At 40.6% G+C, this 22,347-nt stretch overlaps 1 protein-coding gene across 1 annotated transcript in view; it reads right to left on the bottom strand.

The window, feature by feature from the left end:
* Positions 1-22,347, bottom strand: part of GRM5 (glutamate metabotropic receptor 5) — a 377,398-nt gene that overhangs the window by 13,764 nt on the left and 341,287 nt on the right. The window contains exon 8 of the mRNA XM_081152628.1: positions 5,323-5,418. Within this exon, the coding sequence (XP_081008754.1) occupies positions 5,323-5,418 (96 nt within the window). The remainder of the gene's footprint in view (positions 1-5,322; positions 5,419-22,347) is intronic.

Below are 22,347 nucleotides of genomic sequence, written 5' to 3'. Positions count from 1 at the left end.
ATTGCCACCACGCACTATTGTCTCTGTGCTAAGTGCCGAGATGCACACATGAACCAAGAGGGTAACAAAACATACCCTTGCGGAGCATCCAGGGAAATGGCAACACCCAAGTTTGTGCCCATAAAATAACCTGATAATAGCCCAGCAGTGTGGCTCAAGTGGTTAAGCATTCACCCATGAACCAGGAGGTCAGGGTTCAACTCCTGGTCAGGGCACTTGCCCAGGTTGTAGGCTCGATCCCCAGTAGGAGACATGCAAGAAGCAGCCGATCAATGACTCTCTCTCATCACTGATGTCTCTCTCTCTCCTCCTTTCCTCTCTCTAAAATCAATAAAAACATATTTTTTAAAAGAAACAATAACCTGATAATAAATGTCAAAGCTCTCTACCAATTGACCTGCATATTGCAAAGATGAAACCTGAGGGACTGTGGAATAAGAGAGTTTCACAGGATTTTTATAATAGTTGCTGAAAAAATGATTTGTTTAGACAAAAGACTCCTTTTGGTCTTAGTTAAAGCATCTCAGCTAAAGAATGTCACCTTCTGGCTAGAGCTGGAATTAGGTTAAGGTCTCTTTGCTTTCAGAATGTTCACTAACCCACTCTACTATGTAAGTTATTTAATATTCCTGATCCTCATTTTCCTCACCTGCACCAAGGAAACAAAAATACCTTGCTTATAATGTTCTTGGGAGAATGCATATCATATATAAAGGGACTACTACAGTGCCAAATGAATAGTAATTATAGTAATTATAATGATCTGTTTTAGAACATCTCTAAAAGTAAGTGAGCACATTAATTTGAAATTGACTTTGGGAAGATGAAGAGAAGTCCACCGCAGGAGTCCTTATCTATTGCTAAGCAACTAACTTGCACTCTATTGTTTTGGAAAGGTAGGCTCTTTCTCTTCTGTGGATTCTGAATTTTATATAACTGTGTGCGTAGTCCTATCTGAACACTCAGCTCAGGTTTATTGTTCAGTTTCTATTACTCTTAATTCTGTTTGCGCCGGCATAAGCTATAGAAATGATATCAAATGAGAAGTTATTCTGACACATAAATTGTCCTATGGGAGAGGGGTTCTATATTACATTGCAATTGTCTGTTTTCCTGACTGTTCCCAAATAGACTACAGATTTTCAAGGGCATTAGTCATGTCTTGGTCATCCATTTATCTCCACAGTCTTAAAAGTGCTTGGCTCCAGTAGGTACTTAATAAATGAACATTCAATGAAGAAAGTAATACTTGAATGAAAGAAAGGCAAAACAGTCCTAATGCAGACATCACATTTTGGGGGTTACTTTTCAAATCTGAGTTCGAACTAATTCAATAATGACTATTATGACATCGCTGTTGCCAGATTCTCTAAGGATTTATTAAACATGTATACCCACTACAATTAGATGCTGCATCTACTAGGTGAAAATCAGTTACTCAGCTGACTGGGAGTTAATAGTTCCCATAATTGATATCATGACATAGCAACAATAAAAATAACTTGGTACCACCCTCCTCTCTTCTAGCACTGGTGGGGGACTAGAGATCTACCACTTTCATTTGACTAAGGGAGCCCTTTCTCAAAGAGAGACTGGGAGGCTCAAAATGTCTGTGGCTGTCCTAATGGGGTCCCACATGAGCACATCACACACAGACTCCATCAGAATACCCCTGTGGAGACAGGAGATAACAACATTCATTGCTGAGGTTTCAGCCACTCCTGAGGGTGGACCGCCTAGGTATGAACTCACACGGTGACAGGGTATAGAGAATTTGCGGCTCACAGAGCACCTCCCCGTTTAGGACTGTCTTTCACCTCTCCTGTACTCAAGAGGACTCTGCTCTGAAACACACTTAGACTGCCCACTGTGAAAATACGAAAAGGTGATAAGTTATGCTGTATTCAGACAGAAGGAAAAAAACACACACCTGTTCACATAAAGGGAAAACAGCAACATACTATTTCAGAGGGCTAGAGTGTTATGGATACATATAATGTTATCATTCCTTTTCATATGCCCACATTTTTCCGGTGGAGGTAGGAGGGAGAGGCGTGGGAGTGTCTCTAAGGCCCTGCCAATGTTACAGATAAGAGTGTTCTGGTGGATAGGACTACATGCATTCAGAACTCCTTCTCTGCCACCAGGCACCTCGGCTCTGAAGAATCGCCCAGGTGTGAATTCATAGGGTCCTGTGCAGTCTGTAGTTTCATGATAGAACACCAGGCACCTTGGCTCTGAAGAATCGCCCAGGTGTGAATTCATAGGGTCCTGTGCAGTCTATAGTTTCATTATAGAACACCAGGCACCTCGGCTCTGAAGAATCGCCCAGGTGTGAATTCATAGGGTCCTGTGCAGTCTATAGTTTCATTATAGAACACCAGGCACCTTGGCTCTGAAGAATCGCCCAGGTGTGAATTCATAGGGTCCTGTGCAGTCTATAGTTTCATTATAGAACACACGGGCAAATGAGATGCAGAGCGATACTCCTGGTTTTCTGTGCTTGTTTGAGTTTCCTTAGGCCCTCCCTGAACTGGTTGTTCAGTAATGGCCACAGAGCCAGCCCAGTTATTTGCAGAGTAAATATGGTAATGACCATGACTCTGGGAAGCAATGGTAGGGAGTGGATAAGAAAGATGGCTGTATCGGTTGATGCTAAAAGTATCTAAAAGTTTCATACAGTTATATTATTCCTAGCCCTTCCATTCCATTCCACAGTAAGCAAATTGGGATTAACTACTTTAACCTCTTATTAGGAACAGTTTACATTGCAGTTGTCTCCTTGCTGATATATTTTCTCTTAATATTCATCTTAAACTTATTTCTCCTGATAAATGTCATTGTGTGTGTGTGTGTGTATTTATATTAAAAAATATAAAGTTGGCAAAAAGGATTCAAAGGTTTTAGACATCCTGGCCTTTCCTTTTGTTTGTCTCTAGGCCTTTTGTTCTCCCTAATGGAAAGCTCTCTTAGAGCACTGAAGAACTCCCTTCCTCCCCACATATTCTTTCTCTCTCGCTGACAGTTTTTATTTAATACTAAATAAATAGGAAGGAGGAAAACCTAGGAAGAGAAGACCATTTATTCGCAATTAACTATGCTTATCCGAAGGGCTGAGGTGTTTACTCCAACAGAACTGTGTTTAGGACAGCGTGCTCTGTTCCCCTCTACCCCACCAGGACATATCAATGTAATAGGCCTTGGCATTATCTTGGCTATATCCAAACAAGTGAGGAAACAAAAGCTAAATGGTGTCTTTCTGTTGTGGAGAAACTTGGACCATTCCCAGTGTAGACACATTGAGTCCCTACTCTTTAGATCTAGACCTCATCTGATGAAGTTTGGTCTGTGTGCTCTGGGGTCCTGTTACCCTCTGTGTCCCACTGTCTCTGGTTCATTTCTCAAACAAGGCAGCCTTGAAAGGCAAATCTAATTGCAGGGCTGATTGGATCTGAAAGTTCCAAGCATTGACCAAACACTCCCAACAGGACAGAATTGAGACCTAATGTTTGCCATGAAAAGCTCCGCGTTATCTCTTAGATGAATGGAGTACTCCTAAATATCAGTATAGATAGACTGGCTAAGATGGAATAACCCAGGGAACACGTAACACTACAGATTTCTAGGTTATATTGTCCAAGATTTTGCCTCAGTATGTGTGAGGCAGTCAAGTTTGCTAGGTTTGGGAACTCAGTGCTACACAATTGCCTCAAATCATAAGTCACTCTGGACAGAGCCCCTGGGTTCATCTGACACAGTCATTTGCACTTTGTCCAGTGAACTCGGGCGCTGTTTGACTGATTTTCAAAAACAGGGATAAGGACACATTGTCATATCTGGATGGGAGGAAACCAGCAGCCCCAGGGGCCAGTCTGAGTTACTCTCACAAAATAATCGATTGACGCTTATCTTCCAAGACACACGGAGATCCCAAAATAGTTGTAGACATGGATCATAGGCATAAGGTCATCAGATACACCAATGTGCACTCGTCTGTGCCTACGTATGTACACACACTCTCACTGCCTTGCCTCTGGGAGCCATGGATGAAGGTGGCCAGGCTCTTGACCAGAGCTGTGCCATGGATGACTGCTCAGGCTGTACGCTGCACAGTTCCAGGCACCATTTTCACGTATTGCAATGTGAACGGTCCCCCAGAGGTTGTGCAATGCAGTGGTCCTTGGAGAAAGTTAGACATTCGAAAACCAGAAGGAGCCCCTACTGAGGAAATACAACGTTTGGGGTGAAAAGTCAACAGGATTCAACAGGATTGTGTTCTTGCTGTGCAGCTGGCTCTCAAGCTCTGCTCTCAGCACATGCACACACAGGTATATACTCTACTTTCGGCACTCCCCCTTTCCTTTAATTCAGGATGATTTGTAAGAGCTTCCCTTCCATACTGCACTGATGGATTGGGAAATGCCACAGCAAATTAGAGGTGGAAAGTTAGTTCATGGTGAATGAGTCCCCAACCTCTAGGCTCCTCAGCATTTTGGAATTATTTAAACCCAATCCAGATAGTCTTTATCTCCAGAGCCCTTTTCTTAAAACCCAGTCCCATGCAATAAAGCACGTTTATTTCATGCAACACAGCTTAGTTGATGTTTCTGGTTCCAAATACCTCAGCTTAGTGGGGGCACAGCTCAGTTGGGAGTGCCTGGTATGAAGGAACATGCACAGCGCAGCAACAGGGGGGTTTACCACCAAACACAGAGAAGTAAAGGAGATGCAAAGCTACGGTAGCTAGAGGAGGACCAGCTTTCCTGATTTCAGTTCATGAAAAGCCTCTTGCCTCTATAGTTCACTAGTTTGGCATGGCATTTGCCCTTGGCTGTGAGTTTACATTGTGCTCAAAGGAAGTCAGATTAATTCCCAGGCTGCCCGGGATCAGGGGCTGGCATCTTTCCTCAATTGCAGTGCTCCTCTTAGACCCAGTCTTAGGCTTTTGCATTTGTTTTCCTAAGTGATTGGATAATCCCGAAATGTGAATTTCCTCCAAGCTCTTCCACTTTGCAAACTCCAGAAGCAACTGACGAATATGTTAAAATCTGTGGGAGAACTGACTGCGAGGTAAGGCTTCAGACATGCAAAGCGCGCAGCCCTGGGAAACAGCAGCATCTGGGACAGGAGGCTCCCATCACTTCACACGAAGATGGCATGGGTTTTGCAAATCAAACACACACAGAAAACCAGTGGTGGCCCAGGTTGGACACACTGTATGGGATGCACAGTTGAGCGAGGACCCAGACCAGGGAGCCACCTGTTCCTCTAGCTTGCATACATTTAGTTCACAGCACCTCAGGCCACTCACAGTTTGCTTACCTGCTCATTGTTGCTCTCCCACCATTCCCCATACTCCCTTTGGGGGTGAAACACTCTATTTCCGACTTGTGCTGGGCCAGTCTCCTGTCTTTGTACCTGGTGAGCATGAACAAGGACAGGAGCAAAAGAAAGATGTGATTGTATGCTTAACTGGCCAGGCTGAGGAAGCGCTGGGGCTGCAGAGGGCCGCCCCACACCAGAACAGGAGCTCCTGCTTTCACTGCAGTGGCTGACCTGGGATACTTATTAGATGACCGTGTTGGTACATGCATCACACTGGAGACCACTCTGTTATTTCTTGGTTAAACCCACGTGATCTACCCTTTTATGTTACTCATTAATCTGTGAGTTCACCATATTTAATAGGCAATGGTAAAAGCAATGCAATCCCTGGCACCTAAGAACAAGATAAATATCAATAAATTAGTATTTATTTAGTGTTTGCCTTGTGCCTGACAGGTAGAATGTTACTTAAATTTAAGTAATGCTACTTAAATTTAGTTCTGGCAACAACCTTGTGACAGAGGTTCTGCTATTATTATATCTATTTTTCTGGAGAAGAAACCTAAGATTGTAAGGATTAAGTAGATTGACCAAGGATTTTGAACACAAGGGATCTAAGTTTAGAACCCACACTTTTAGCTATTATAATATGCTGCCTTCCATTATCTGTCTTTAAAAAAAAATCTTATCATTAAAGAACATTTGTTAAGTGGTACTCTGTCTGAACATCACATACAGGGGTGGGCAAAAGTAGGTTAAATTACCAGCCATCATTACCTAAAAGATAAAGTATAAGTAAGGATATGAAATAATAACAACAATAATAAGACAAATAATACAAATAAATAATACAGTAATTAATAAATAAGTAATAATACAAGAATAAACTGTTCCTCTTACTCAAACTGTAAACCTACTTTTGCCCACCCCCATATATTGGAGACTGAGGGTGCCAAAAGAGAAAAAGCATTTCCTTTGATGTGAAAGGCTTATATAACCATTAAGCTGAAGTTTGAGAGTCAGCATTGAGCTGCCTTACTTGTGCAGGGTGGCTCAAACAGCTTTGGCATCAGAACTGGCAACTCACCACACCTAGAAGGTACTAGATGTTTCATCTAAAATAAGTTATGAGATTTTCAACATTAGTCTGCTACATGGCTCGGGGGGGGGGGGGGGGAGTGGTGGTGGGGGCAAAGGGTGGAAAATGGAGGACATATCTAATAATGCTAACAATAAATAAATAAATAAAAAAGATGAGCCCTTATATTTGAATGCCAGTTTTCGAAGCCAACAAAGCCAAAATAATCTTTTTTTCATCAGTTTAAGTCTGTGGGGTAAAGAGACACTGTTGTCCCCATTTGGCAAATAAGGTAACTGAGACTTACTTAACTGACTTGACAACATCATAAGCCTAGTCAGTAGAAAATAACTGCCAGTAGAGCTTGCAGGGGGCCCACGATTCTTAACGTTTATTACCTTCATTACCTTTTCTCACTTGTAAAACTGAAGCCTGATATGATATGCTTCATCCACTTTTGGTATTCAACAGTCAGTGATAAAGTTACTATTAGAAGACTCATTTACCCTTGGTATGGTCACTTTTAAAAAAAGTTTCTTTTCCTACAGTTTCAAAACTAATATTAAATAAAACAAAATTAAAATAATTGATTTTGGGATAGAGGCCTTTCTCTTAATTTCCTCTTCATTTTTTCTCTTCAGAGATGTTAAAAGTATTTAGTTTTTGAATGAAAATGGCTCATTAAATCTAGCCAAATGGATGGAATGGATTATCTTATTCAGTAGACATTAGTTGAGCATCTCTTAAATTCTAGGCAATGGGCTTTGTCCTAGGGATATAGAGATAAGTAATCCCCAGGTCCTAGCTCATAGAGCTCATGGACTGGTGGGAGAAGCAAGGGAAGCAGACAGTAGATACCCATGTAACTTTAGGTCTAGGCCATAAAGAAGAGAGGTAAAGAACTTAAAGACTTGGTTAGAGGAGGTAAAGCCTTGGACCAAACCAGACTGAGCAGCTTTTATTTTACTAAAAAAAATACCTCAGAAGAGAATCCTTTGTGAAGCACCAATCATGGCATCCCACATGTCAATAGAAAATATACTGTGCTTGTTTATGAATTGGGTTGCACAACCAGAATGTAGGTCTATAGCATAAATTAAAATAATATTGAGCCCTGACCAGTGTGGTTCAGTGATTAGAGTGTTGGCCTGAGCACTGACGGTTGTGGGTTCGATTCCTGGTCAAGGGCATGTACTTGGGTTGCAGATTTGATCCAGGCCCCAGTTGGGGCACATTTGGGAGGCAACCAACTCCGCCCCCCCCCCCCCCGCCCTTCTCTCTCTGTCTCTCCTTTTCCCTTCCTCCCTTCCACTCTCTGTAAAACTAAATGGAAAAAATACCCTCGGGTAGGGTTAACAAAAAAAAGAATATTAATAGAATTATTGATGGTCACTCAAATGGGTCCTTAAAGTGTTTTTTAATATCTCCTGTTAGGCAAATTGCCAGTTAATTTAAATCTTTCATAGATAAGTTAGGAAATCTATACTCTTCATGATCACAAGCTCTTTTCTTTCTGTCTTTCTCTCTCTCATATACAGACACACTCTGCCAGCTGACTGATTATGAAGTAGATACTAAACATCTTATCCTACCAAAGTCCAACCTCATTTGCTAAAGCTTTTATAAAACAAAACAAAAAAACAAAAATCAAAGTATTTCAATAAATCAAGATACATTGACTTTTTGGAACTTTTGAGTAGTTCTTGTATTAAAAGTAATGGGAAAATGCCATTCAGTGCTGGAAGCTCATCTTTGCTTTCAGATGGGACCCTTATTGTCTGTTTAGAACTATAATTACAGTCTAATTATGTTCACAATAATTCACATTTTCATTCATGCACATATTCATTATTCCATTCACCAATAATGTGCTGTTTAAAGTAACTAAAAATGCCTTTATAGTTTCAACTGCAGATGTACAATTCTTTTTATTTGGTTTTGTTTCAGAAATATAGAACTGCCAATTAAAAATAGTTTAAGCTTTTTATAATTTATAAGCTTATGAAATAGCAATTTAAATTATTTCTTTTATATAATAAATTCATATATCTTTTAAGCACTTACTAAAACATACATATACATGTACACACACATACTTGTAAGGCACTGTTTTAAGTGCTTTACCAATATTAACTCACTTTTCAAATAAAATGCGTAGTTTACTGAATTATATTTAAATCACAATAGCAATAATAACAGTAACAGAATATTGAATGTGCCAGGTTCTTTTCTGTACATTAGCCTCAATTCTTAAATAAATAAACCTATGTTTGTATACATATATACACACACACATATATACTGATTGAATGATTTGAGAGAGAAAGAGAGAACATCAATTTGTTATTCCACTTATTTATGTATTCATGGATTGCTTCTTGTATGTGCCCTGACCAGAGATCGAACCTGCAACCTTGGCGTATGAGGACTACACTCTAACCAACTGAGCTACCCGGCCAGGGCATTATCCTCAATTCTTAATACTACCCTGCATAGTAGGTGCTTTTATCATCATTCCAGAGACAGGCACTGAGGATCAGTGTCTGTAAGCCCAAGCTCACACTGTTGATGAGTGGGGAGCCTAAGAGTAACAAAACCATGCAAAACTGTTACAACACCATGAAGGCTTGTTATTTCCCTTTTCTCTCCTGGGCCCCATTTTGCAAATGTGTGGTACAGTTAACAAAGACAGCCAGTGGAGGACCTAGTACAGGACTTGAAATTTTGTTTCTTCATTCAGTTCCTATAGCTGTACTATCTATGTTTAGTTTATACCATTCATACCATTCACTGGGTACTCCACGTGCATGTCACTGTGATAAGGAGCAGGTGGGTAACTCCACGCCATTGACAAGCTCACAATCGAGAGTGGCAGGATGAAATGTAAACAGATCCTCTTCAAACAATGTGAGAAGTTTTATTATAGGAACATACAAGAAGGTCTACTTAGCCCGTACTAGAATGGCAGAAAAATGTTAGTGAGATACGATGCCCAAGATAAATCTTGAACGGTGAGTGGGAACACAGTGTGAGAAGGTGAGTAGGCAGGCAGAAGCAAAATCAAGAGCAAAGACACGGGGAGGCGTAGCAACATGGTTTACAGAGCGAAACAGTGTTCAGTCTTTTTTATGGTAGTCGAGCATAAAATAAGACAAGGCAAAATGGGCAGTGTGGATGGAGAGGCATAGAAAACGTAGCTTATGGATGAATTTATCTGTAGGTTACGAGATTCCACTGTGATATTTTAGGCTAAGAAAAAAATATGGCAATAATTGACATTTAGATAAATACTATGGACTTGGGGGAACAAAACTACAGACAGACTCATAGTACTGCAGTAGTCCGCGTGAGAGGAGGTGAGACAGTGCCTCCGGGCAGGGACGATGTGGATGAAAGGCCTACAGCTTCAGAACGCGGTGGGAGGTGAAGCGAGTAGGGCCCATTGGATGATGGATATGGGCGAGAGCTGAGCGGCCTGCTACCCCAGTTACTGCCTTGGGGGCTGTTAAGAAAATACGGGAAAAGGGTAACGTGGCTATTACCCTCATCATCCCGGTAACAAATCTATGGCTTAGAAAGCTGCATAGTCTGGCCAAGTTCCCATAAACAGTAAGCCACAGAAAGTAGGGCTAGAAACAGATGTTTTACTTCCAAGTTTGTATTAACACCAAACTTTTTATTCATTTTATGCTGGAAAAACAAACAAGCCCATATCTAAATAATCTGAGAACCCATTTCTGAGACTGGAAAGGTCAAACATGAAGGAAGCAGTGTGTGCCTAGTGGAGCTAGGCTCTCCGCACCATATAAAGTTATTTTTTCAAAGGTCAGGCTTGACTGCACAGTGGGGAAGTGGAATGACCGCCCTCGGGCGCCCTGCTAGCGGGTAAACCCACGGCCATCCTCCGGCTGGAGCTCACCCCGAGGAACGCAGCAACCTGCAGGCTGCAGAAGCGGCCCTGCGAGCTGACAGCGCGGGGCGGGGGAGCCTGCGTGACGGCAGACGGCGGGCAGGATGAGGTGGTGGGACTGCAACGACCCTAAGGTGTTACAAAGAGAACCGAAGGAGAGTCCAAGCCCAGCTGGCCACAGGAGAATTCTAGAAGCAGACAAAAGGAATGTCCTTATGGATCTTCATTCTAGAGGGAAAGAGTAACCTACTCCAGCTCAATTTCACGAAGTAATATTGCCAAGTAATTCCTTCAATCTCATCCGTTCGCCGTCTGTGTGTCTACACAGAAGTAAATATGTTAGAACGGGTTACTACGTGTTCCAGCAGATCTTGTGGTCTCTGTATACAGAAAAATAGCTTTTGCCCAGACTTGAAATGTCAAGTTGATTCACTCAAAGATTTCACATTAAAAACAAAAATTGAGCTTGATTAATGGTCCCAGAAATTAATGTCAGTAATGAACATAAGTTGCGAAAGTATTTGAGAAGCTGCCAGGGAACATACTGCTCTGTCCTCTACAAAATAAAAGGAAGGTAGACGTTGACAGGTGGGGAAACAGTGCAAATAAGCAATTAAAATGTAAACAATCAGCTATATTGACCCAGGAATTCTATCATACAAATTTATTCTAAGGAAATAATTCAACAGCAGCTCAAATGCTTCTATACAAAGGTTTTTCCCTTTAGTGTTATAGAAAACAGCAAAAAACCAAACAAGAACTGACCCACCACTGGAGAATAGTTTAATAAATTACAGCACAGCAATATTATGGAAATGTGTTAAATTTTGTATTGAATAAAGCCTTTCATTTAGTTTCTAGAGAATTTCCAAAGCACGTATTTTAATCCCCTTATGATGAGAGCCTGTTTTCAGAAATGAATCATCTTAAGTCATTGCCTTTTCATTGTATGCTTTCCTTCAGCTTTGCTGTTAGTTTCACAATCAATACAAACCCAGGAAGAGACAGATTTTAAAACTAATTCTAGGGTGCTTCACAGCCTTACACAACATCCTCAGTAGGGAAAACTTTTCAGGGAGGAACAAAATGTGGACCAGAGGGAGTGTCTCCATACAAGAACAGGATCAGCCTAAAGAAACATTATAGTAAAGCATTAATTAAAAGTTGCTGGTTTCTCTTTTAGGATTGAGGAATTTCCAGACGAAATAATTATCCTTCCTAAAGACAGATGGGTAGTTTTCCAAGAGGAAGGTTTCTTAATATTTTTGTGCATGAACAACTGAAAGAGCTTTGGAGTCAGACCAAGCTGGGTAATGTTGACAGTAGAGCTAATGTTTTCTGAGCACCTGGAATACACCAGGCAGATTCTAAGTATCCAAATTTACTGATACAATCCCTGTGAATTTGGTGGTGTTATTATCCCTATTTTATAAATGAGGAAGAGCTAGGACACAGGGAGAATCAGTAACTTGCCCGAGGTTACGGGATTGGCTATATGGTGCATATTGTTTCTCACTAAAAATGCTGGGTACAAGCACTAGCTGGGCCTGGTTTGTCTTTAAATGACTTAAGGCACACAAGCAACTGTGCTATTTTTCAAACCCTTTCCTGTTTTTCCTGATCTACTGGCCTGAGCCACAGCTTTTGCTCCTCTTTGACCCTTTCTACCTTGTAGAGAGGAAGCCTGATCCCTCTTCTGTATTGACCTTGATTGCAATTTACTCTCAGCAACTTGATTTTCTCAGCCTGGGGAGTGTTGGAGCCCAAACCTCAGTGCTTCACTACGAAAGCAGGTTTGCTCTGAAACTGATGGAGAATCCGAGCCCCTCCCTCAAAGCAGTCCCTTGCAAGTCTCTGTTTCTATCTTTGTATTCACATTTTAAAATCTTTTTTTTAAGTGGAGCCTCCCAAATTGTATGAATTTTATTTTTCCTATTTTTTAAATTAAAAGAAATAACTTAAATTACAGTTGACATTCAATGTTATATCAGTGTCAGGTGTATAGCATACTGGTTAGACATTTAGATACCTTAGGAAGTGACACCCCTGATAAGTTTAGTACCCACCTGACGCCATATATTGTTACTACAATTTTAATGACTATATTTCCTGTCTGTACTTTACGTCCCCATGACTGTTTTGTAACTACCAACCAAACTGTATGAACTGTAAATATCACAAAACTTGTCTCTATCCCTGCATTTCAATTTCCCTCCAATCCCATAAGAAAATCATAAATTAACTGTTATGTTACCAGACTTGGAACGCTTTCTCAGTTACAGTTTTCCCGTCTGTGAAATGGAAATGTTGAGGATCATGTCAGACAATGTATGTAAAATTCTTGCTCTTCATAGGGTGCATAATAATGTTACTTTTATTCCTGTCATTTTTTTCTTACTAATAATTTATATAACCAGGCAAGTTTTTCTCAGACAGTTCTCACACAAAATATTTTGTGTCCTGTTTTTTTCCACATGTCCCTTAATACTTATGAAACCATGAGTCCTCATATGACCTGTATCATCTCCATTAAATCCTTTATTTTGAATCTTTATTTTTATTTCCATTTAGACTTAGCTTTTATGATCTGTCTGCTCCCGCACCCTAACTGATGCTACTGTGATTTAGGCTGGACTTTAAAATGATGTGGAAATAGATGAAGCTCTTCTTTTGACTCCATCTCTGCTTTCCTCCCCCGTTGCTCTCTAGGAGAACATTGGTCCCTTTCTTCAAAACACTTATTACAAATTACGATTAGATGGTCATCTGCTTACTGGTTTATTGTCTCTCTCAGTAGACTGTCAGCCTCATGGGATCAAGGGCATGCCTCTTCTTTCCACAGGCTCCTAGCACAGGGCCTTGTATAGAGTAGTTGCTTTTTTTGCATGAATGCCTGTGTGAGGTTGGTAGCGGCAACAATGTTTATCAAAGGTGAGGCAGAAATAGTTGTCCCACATGACTCAGTCTGGCTAGCTTTCCCCTCCTAGTATACAGATGTTTATTCAGCGGTTATCTCAACAAAGTTGTTCTGTTAGCCACTCTCCTTTCTTCCTCCTAGTTCTTCCTTCACCTTTGTTGCTCCCATCCCACCTTCACACACTTTTCCTTTCTTCCCATTCCTCTGTCTCTTGACTATTGAGAAACAAATCAAAAGTGTTTTCAAATTTCGCCATGAGGCAGGCGTGGTAGAGGGAGGGTGGGCTTCCTGGGCCTGTGCGTGTGTCAGGTGTGAGGCGAGAGGCCGTGTTCCCGTGGCGGGCACAGCTGCCTACGAGTGGGAGCGATGCCCAAAGAGAGGGAGGCCTGGGTCTGTTTAGTTGTGCTCTTACATGGGCTTCAAAAGAATCGTCTCCATTCCTTTATACTGGACGAAACAATAACATCACAAGCCCACGACTAAGAGCTGTCTGTCTACTTCCCTTCTATTCTTCATCACATTGTTTTAATAGTATCATTTTAATAAAGGGAATTATATTTCTCCTGGTTTTAGGATAATGTAGTGTGCTTTCCTATAATCACATGATTTTAACAGAAGGATTTACTAATTTTGCCATTTCTAATGAGATTCCACATTGCTCAGTGTCTATCACAATATATTGAAAGAGAGATTGTTTTCATTTCAAAATGGAAGATATCTAAAGAAACATTACTTACAAATTATTCTGTAAGCTATTTTCTTTGGTAAATTAACTAGTGTTTCTTATGTACGTATTATATATCAGATACTGAACTAGGAGTTGCATGGTGATTTAGAAATACAGGAGTTTATCATGGGAGAGTGTAATTAATTCACGTACGCAGTTATATAGCATTATATATACTACATACGTACAAATACATACATACACAAAATCACTCACATATCTCTATATAATCATACAAAAAACACATATAGATAGATATGATAGTTCTTCAAATTTTTCTAAACTGATTGCACTTTAGTTGAGATAGGCAAAAAAATCATGGTAATTAAGTGCACTGGCTTTGAAGTCAATTAATATGATTTTGATTTCCTAGCACTACTACTTCTAGCTGTATGATTTTGGGCAACTTATATAACTTTTCTTAAGTTTTGTTTTTGCATAAGGGAAACAATGCTATTTAACTCACAGCATTGGTGCTTTAAATGGATTTTAATGTAATGAAATGTCACAAAGACACTATAAGGTAGGTACTATTATCATCCCCATTTTACAGATAAAGACGCTGAGCTGAGCGAGTCGTGAAATAATCTGCTCAAAGTCACAGTTAGGGCAAAGCCAGGGCGCATACCTGAGCTGCTGAACTCTAAAGCTTGTATTGTAGAACATGAGGGGAAAGAAAATAATCAGTTACAAAAGGGAAACGAAAATCATTTCAGTAAAAACACAAAAACTCCAGGAGAAGCCAAAGAATAGGAAGAAATGGTGGAAGAGCAAACATAGCCAGTCACTGTGTTAGGAGTTTTTACACATTGTCTCAAACATCCTTGCAACCCCGGAGAAGGGTGGTGATGATATTTAAGAGAGAACTGTAGTTCACATGGCTGATCAATGTTGATGTTGGAATTCAAAACTAGGTCCTCCCGATTATAAATAAGATACCCAGACACGTATTGTGCATCTTCTGGATACTTAGCAGCGTGCTTGGCTCTGCAGTTGACATTAAGAAAATACATTTCATAGCTCTGAGCTCCTTGAGAACCTAAGAGCCGTCCTAGAATCTAATGGGGGTGCCATAAGCAGAGAGCACAGATCAGCGGTGAAGGCAACATCAACGCGAGGCGAAGATGGGAAGACCCCAGGGCTAGACTGGAGAATGTCACGGTGGAACTCGAGCTGCACCTGGCACGACAGGCAGACGCGAGGCTCACGAGCACAGTCCCTGGCTGTTGAATGTGTAAGCGTGAGGACAGTCGGCCCGGCGGAGAGGCACGGGGTTCTTTTTGTTAGCTTTTTCCCTCACACAGACGCATCAGAGCCGGAGGGCTTGGTTTCCTCCCTCACTGCTAGAGAGAGGGCAGGGTGCAGACCCGGGAGCAGGGGGAAAGGAGCAGGGGCAAGCTCCTTGCCCTGCCTGTGACTGCCACGCCGGGCACCACGTTTGTAACCCCATGCCCACGCTGTGACTGCAGCCTGGGCGGGCTCCGTAGAGCAACGTGCTGAAGCGAAGAATGAATGAATGAGGGAAAGGGTGCATTATTTCAGGAAAGGCCTAGAGAAATCAGGGGAGGAAAAGCGACCTACCGCAACCAGAACAAATACCATCATGTTATCCTTTCTTTGAAGCCTTTTCTGGCCCCTCACATATAATTACCTCCTCTCTGTGCACCCGCAGTGCCTCCTACAGGGACTTTAAGCACCTACAATTCTCTGTGGACATCTGCTCACAGCTCGGGCTCTACTGTGAGAACAGGAATTATCCAGGGTGTTCACCTACATCTCTCTGGTGCCCAGAATACCATCTAGCTCGTAGCAGACAGCATGACTATTAGGTTTTCAGCAAATAGTAACCTATATAGTATTATTGTTTGGGTACTAAGCATTCACCAAGCAGGGAATATTGCTGGCCTATGATTGACTTTTGCCCAACTCTCCTCTTTTTAGCCCATTTGTTTTTATACAAGACAAAGATCTAAAGACAACTTAGATCTTCGTCTTGTATAAAAGACTTCCTTTAGTTCACTAAATGTAATTTTGATCCCATTCTCCATAGTGTATGTTGCCCCCTTGCGTCTCCTTCCGTGAAATGGCCCACTAACCCCTTGTTTGGTGCAGTGCTTCTCCCCGGCCTGCAAGACTCTGCTGCCCTCTAGGGGGCCTTGCTCATCACATTTCTCAGAACCAGTTTGCTCTGTACTTGGCGGCACAGTCCTTGGGTGGGACTGCCATGCTCATGGCAGGGCTGCCAAACCCCGGGGCTCCTTGCCTGCTCCTGCAGTCCCCATTTTATAAACGTGTGGCTATATATGTAGTGGGTTTAGGAATATGAGACTTGGCCATGGCAAGCAAGGAGGACCTCAAGAACTGAAACCCATCACAAGTGGAAGCTTCGAAGAGGCTGCCATGGGGTCTCAGTGCTCTTGGTGCCAGTAGGATCCTCGGTTATGGGTATCCCACCTGCATCTTGGTGGCTTGCATGTTATATCAAAGTTTACTCTATAGAATCCAGTAGCTACTATTGAGAGTTCTACTTGATGAACAAACACTGACTTCCATCTTTGCTTGGGCTTTTGGGAGATTAAAAACTTCCTCCAAGAGATGGGGAATGAAATTGCCTTTTTTTTTTTTAAGCCCAAACCAACAACTGGTTACCATAGCCAGTGATAAAGACTCATCTCCATCTAAATCTACATCTCTGTAACATTAGAACTATTGACCACGCCTTCATTTTTGAATCAGTCTTTTTTTCTTTTGCGGTATCACTTGTATTTGGGTCTTAGGTGTACTTAATACTAACATTCAGGACTTTTTGGTCTAGTTCTCAGGCTTCCATTTATTTATTTGATCCTTTGGCTCTGGCCTTGGCTCTCCTAGTCTTCAAATACCAAACTCTCTTGATCTCCAGGCCAGTTTTTTGAGCAGCTTCTAGGACTTGTTTGCTTATATGTCTCTTAGGCATCTTGTATTTAAGAATTCTGAAACCAAACTCATCTTTCTTCAAACTTCCTCTCCTTTACCTTACCATACCCCCATCCCATATTTTTTCTAATTTAGTCCTAATATCTTCAAATATAGATAACTCCTCCAAACCCTTATTTTAATCTCTAGACTGGGCTTGTCCTCTCGGTGCATATAGTATTAACATGTCCCAAATTAACACTTGATTTTGCCCTTCAAACCTCTCCTCCCCCAGGCTGAGTTATATAGGTCCCAATCATTTCATTTGCACAGGTCAAAAAACCTGGGGCTCATCTTTAACTTTTCTCTTTCCCTTATATACATCATAATAAACACTGTCTTACTTTCTACTTTAAACCATCATAAACTCTTATCTAGCCTGTCATAATGGATGTCTGATTTATTCCTTCTCTTCTTTACATTCTATATTTTATTCTATCTACAGAAACCAGAAGGATATTTTAAATATATTAATATTATCATGTAATTTCTCTTCTCAAACCTTCCAAAGCATTCCATCAAATTCAGGACATAATACAAAATCTGTACCTCACCTCGTTTGATCCCTGAGTGCCCATCAACACTCTTATCTCACCATTCTCTCCTTGTCTGCAGAAGTCCTCCATCACATGACTTGGCTTTATCTTCAATGGGTTGATCTATCTATCTATCTATATCTATATCACCTATATCTATATCTATTTATATCTATCTATATATCTATATCATCTATCACCTGTATTGTCTATAGCACTATCTATACCCATCTACCTCTTTATTTATGTAAATATGTACTGTGCATTACTATTTTTGCTGCAATAGAATAGTTAACCTAATGCAGTTTGGTTATAATTTGACTAAATAAAGCCTTCTTCATTTTAGTAAGATGTTCTTGTAAAAACTCTACAGCTGTAAGAACTAAGAAAGAGTATTTTTCTATGTACTACGGAAAATTCATAAAAATTGAAGGTATGAGAGAAATTTTAAAATTTCATTACAGTGATAAGACACCACACACATTAAAATAACTTAAAGGTTCTCTCTTTTAGATACCATTCATGTACCATTCTCTCTCTCTCTTTCTATGGTATATCAGTGGTATCTAAGTGAATGCTAAAGTCATTAATATGGAATATACATGTTTAGAACTTCTGTGGACTAGAGTGAATAATGGCGCTATAAATGGCATAAATTGGGTCAGGTAAGATGAGTGGGAATGAATTTCATGCTCAGTAAATACAGAAGATTAAAGCTCAGGAACAGCATGAGGTAAGGTTGAAAAGGTAAGAAAGATAAGTTGAAGAGGCTATGAAGAGCCCTGAATTGTCAGCCTGTTTTTCAACATGTCAGCCTGAGAGAGCACTGGCTATTTTTGAGTTGGTCCAATGTACTGGGTTTAATCACTGCTGCAGTAATCCAGACGTAGAGAGATAGCGATAAGGTATGGGATCCATATAATAGCTGTGGAAATACCAATGAGGACAAAACCCCAAAATGTTTGAAAAAACAATTTAAAGTAGCATCTAATATCTCAATAGCATGTACTTCCTGACAACATATTTAAGTTGAGGACAAGAAATAAAGAAACCATTACAGGAGAATTTATTCGATATTAGAGTGAGTTGAGGTTGAAATGATCCCAGGTATGAAGATGGAACCACCCAGTTGTTATTCAGAGCTCAGGGAAGAATACCTGAGAATTGAAAGTGCAATGGTGGTTGACGTCTCCAAAGAAGAGAACACAGGAGAAAGGAGCCACGGGCCATGAATTGACCTTAGAGAACACCGATAGCTGAGAGGCTGGAGGTGACTGCAAGTAGCCCTGCACTCTGCCCCTTTTCGCCCGCAGTTATCTCTTGCTAGATAACTTGCTCTGTCTTCTGCCTAAGCAACTCAAACTCTCCTACTTAGCTATCTTTTCAATGCCACCCCTCTGTGAGTTTCTTTAGTAGATCACTGAGTGTTGAAGTTCTATAACTGATTCCTCCTTTTTATACCAACAGGAACACTGCCTTCAGCTCAGGAGTAATACAGGATAGAATACGGCACAGCGCAAAGAGCTTAAAGAGAAGCCCGGCAGCCTTGGGCTCAAATCAACTCAGTCACAAGCTAAGTGGACAGACGTCTTGGGAAGATTATTTCATCTCTCCCAGTCTCAGTTTCCACAGTTATAAAAATTGGTTTATCTTTACTTTGCAAGGTTGTACAAATGAAATAACACATTGTATGTAATAGCACAGAGCACACGGAAGGAGCTTGTTACATATTTGTTCTCTGCTTGTGTGTGTGTGTGTGTGTGTGTATGTGTTGGGGACAATTTGGAGGGATGCCAGAGAAATAGGTGGTCAAACTACTCAGGAAAGGTAGATAATTTATTTTAGCCAAGAAGCTAGAGAAAAGGATATTATCTTTCCACTGTTTATTTCTTGCTCAACAACTCCATCTCTACCAAGGGAATGGAGCTTGAGGGAAGAAAATGAATTGTTAACTCACAGAATTATGCCTGAGGCAAACTTTTTTCTGGTATGGAAGGTTATGTTTTGAAAGACATATGACTTGCACGCCCCAGAAACGGTGCAGCGAGGCCACTTCTAAGTGGGGCTAATACAAATAGAAGGAACATTACTGGAAATGCAGAATTTTGGGGGAAAAAGAAGTAGTTTATCCCACTACCCAGACAATTTATATTAATCAAAAACATTTTAATCAAATTCAAGTAGTAACAAATGAGACCACTAACATCACACGCAAATTAAACTTCACTGTAATTCACAGCATTCAAGAATATCAATTCATTATACAAAGGGAGTGTTTTAGATGCAATTCATCAAAATCATCCAGACATGGTCTTTTATAGCCCTACAAACATACTTCAATTATTGCACAGACAAACCTTTTAATTAATCATTTCAAAGCATCTCTTCCCCCAAATTAAACACCTGAAACATATCATTCATAACACTACGACCTACCAGATCTAAATTTTTAGCATTTACTTTCCACATGTCTGGTGAGAGAAAGAAATACATAGGGTATCCTAAAAAATGTATACACACACTTTGAATAATTATAAAGGCAATGTTTACTATAATACATTTCATTTTCAAAATTGAGCTATCAGCTGTTAAAGTGTATATACATTTTTGGGGGACACCCTGTATATTATCAGTCAGTGGTAGAACAAGACTTGAAAAGTTGACTTATACTCTTGGAAAATGAACTACTATTGAGTGCTGAGTCACCATTAGGGGAGGAGCTAGGTCTTCCTTCACCAGAGACTAGAGAAGTGAATCTTTGCTGGTCACTCACTTAAAACACATTTATTAGAGAACTTGTTAAAACAGGCACTGTGTTAGTTGCTGGTGATGGAAACACAGAAGGCAACGTCTACAGGAAACTTAGAGTTTATCAGGGAGGAAAAAACACATAAACCAACAATATAACACAACTTAAGGATTTCTACATGAGGAGATCCAGAAGGTTTCATGGTAATGCAGTTTATAAAAGAGGGGTAATATTTTGTTAGGAACTGAAGGGTAAGAAGATGTTTTCTAGGTAAAAGGAAGGGAGATAAAGGCAGGTATTAGTAAAGGCAGAAAGAATAGAAATTACACAGGAAGGAGCATACCAAACAAAGAAATGGCTGAGGTGTGGTGTATTTAGGGAACTATACACTGTTTGGCACTGCTGGGATATATAATGCATTTGGAGGAGCACTGGTGGTGGGCATGTTGGGGGATTGGAACAGCAGATTGGTGGCTGGACCTCAGGTTGAGAAAGTCAAGTCTTCAAGGGACAGGTCTTTAAGGGTGTTGTGAGCCATGTGAAAGAGTTTTAGATACTTATATGGTAAGGTATATATACCTACTAATTTGAAGGTTGAGTGATGGGATCAGATTTGCATTGTAGGAAGATCGCTTTGGCAGCTGTTGGGACAGGGTTATACATCAATAACAGATTTAGGACATTATGTCAGTAGTTCAGATAGCAGGTTGTAAAGTCCTGATCAATGGCAATATCAGGGAGAATGCAAAAAATAATGTAAAATATAAGTAAAGAAAATGGTTGACTGGATGCGAAAGGTCAAGAATGACACAAGATGGGGCAACTACGCTAAAGGTGTAGCTTTTTAAAAATGTTTTTATTGATTTCAGACAGGAAGGGAGAGGGAGAGAGATAGAAACATCAATAATGAGAGAGAAACATTCATCGGCTGACTCCTGCATGCCCCCTAATGGGGATTGAGCCCGCAACCCAGGCATGTGCCCTGACCAGGAATTGCACTGTGACCTCCTTGTTCATGGGTCAACACTCAACCACTGATAATGTCTAGAGAGGTGGTGGTGAAATAATTACTTAATTTCTTGGTCAAAATAATATTTTCCTCTAGTGATCTGCCTTACATGTTAAAATTATCCAGGATGTGAACTACACAATTCTAAAACTTGACTTAAATACTTTTATGAAGTAGGTTCTTAAGAAATATCTGGTGAATTTCACCACTTTTAAAAGGCACCGTTCACCCATCTCACACGTTTTAAATCAACAACTTCAGAAATAGTTTTCATTTGAAAAAGTGAAAAATAAACCATAAAACTCATAACCGATAACAGTGAAGCCATGTACTGAATCTGATCCTGCCTTTAGGAAACATATCCCATTGCTTGTACCAATTTAGTTCAAGTCGGCGCTGTCTGCGCCACGCAGACATTTTCGCCGTGAAACTGAATGTCTTTCTTGTGTACACTTGCTTTGATGAGCAAACCAGATGATCGGCTTTGCGCTTTAACTGGCTTATAACTCAGCAAAGTACTCTAGACAGTGGCTTTAAGTCTCACAGAAAGAGAAAGTGGTAAGGGAAGGAGTTAGCAGAAGACAATGGGGGCAATGGACAAACATTTAGTTTGTCAAGGGGGTTAAACGGGAGGATATCCAACCTAACTCAAATTACAGCAGTGAGGACACTTTCTCAAATGTCTTTCTCAACCCTGACCTTTCATTGATTCCTTCATACTCTTTATTGCCCTTTCAAATACAGACTTAGTGTTTATAATTTCTGGCAGCTGAGGCCAGTGACTCTACAGCTAAACTGTTTGGATTAGAATTCAAGGTCCGACCCTTTCCAGCTATCTTTCCTTGGGCAATCTGCTTAACCTCATTGACTCAATTCCCTCATTTATAAAATGAGGATACCTACCACCGGGGTTGTCTGAAGGATTCGATGAGTGTTTATGAGGCACAGCAGTGGTGCCTGCCACATTATGAATGTCCGGTGAAAGTTAGCTATCATCATCATCACCATCATCATCGTTCTGGTCATTCTCTTTCCACATCCCACACTCTTACATTCTCTTCTGCAGGTCCTTCCTGTTTTGGCTGGAGTGCCTAAAGCTTGATTTTAAATCAAATAGTGGTCACTGCTTGTCCCCACCTCC

The sequence above is a fragment of the Miniopterus schreibersii genome, assembly GCF_964146895.1.
Source record: "Miniopterus schreibersii genome assembly, chromosome: 12".
Classification (NCBI taxonomy): Eukaryota; Metazoa; Chordata; class Mammalia; order Chiroptera; family Miniopteridae; genus Miniopterus; species Miniopterus schreibersii.
Note: the sequence above shows the minus strand (reverse complement) of the source record. Positions and strands in the feature narration are given on the sequence as shown.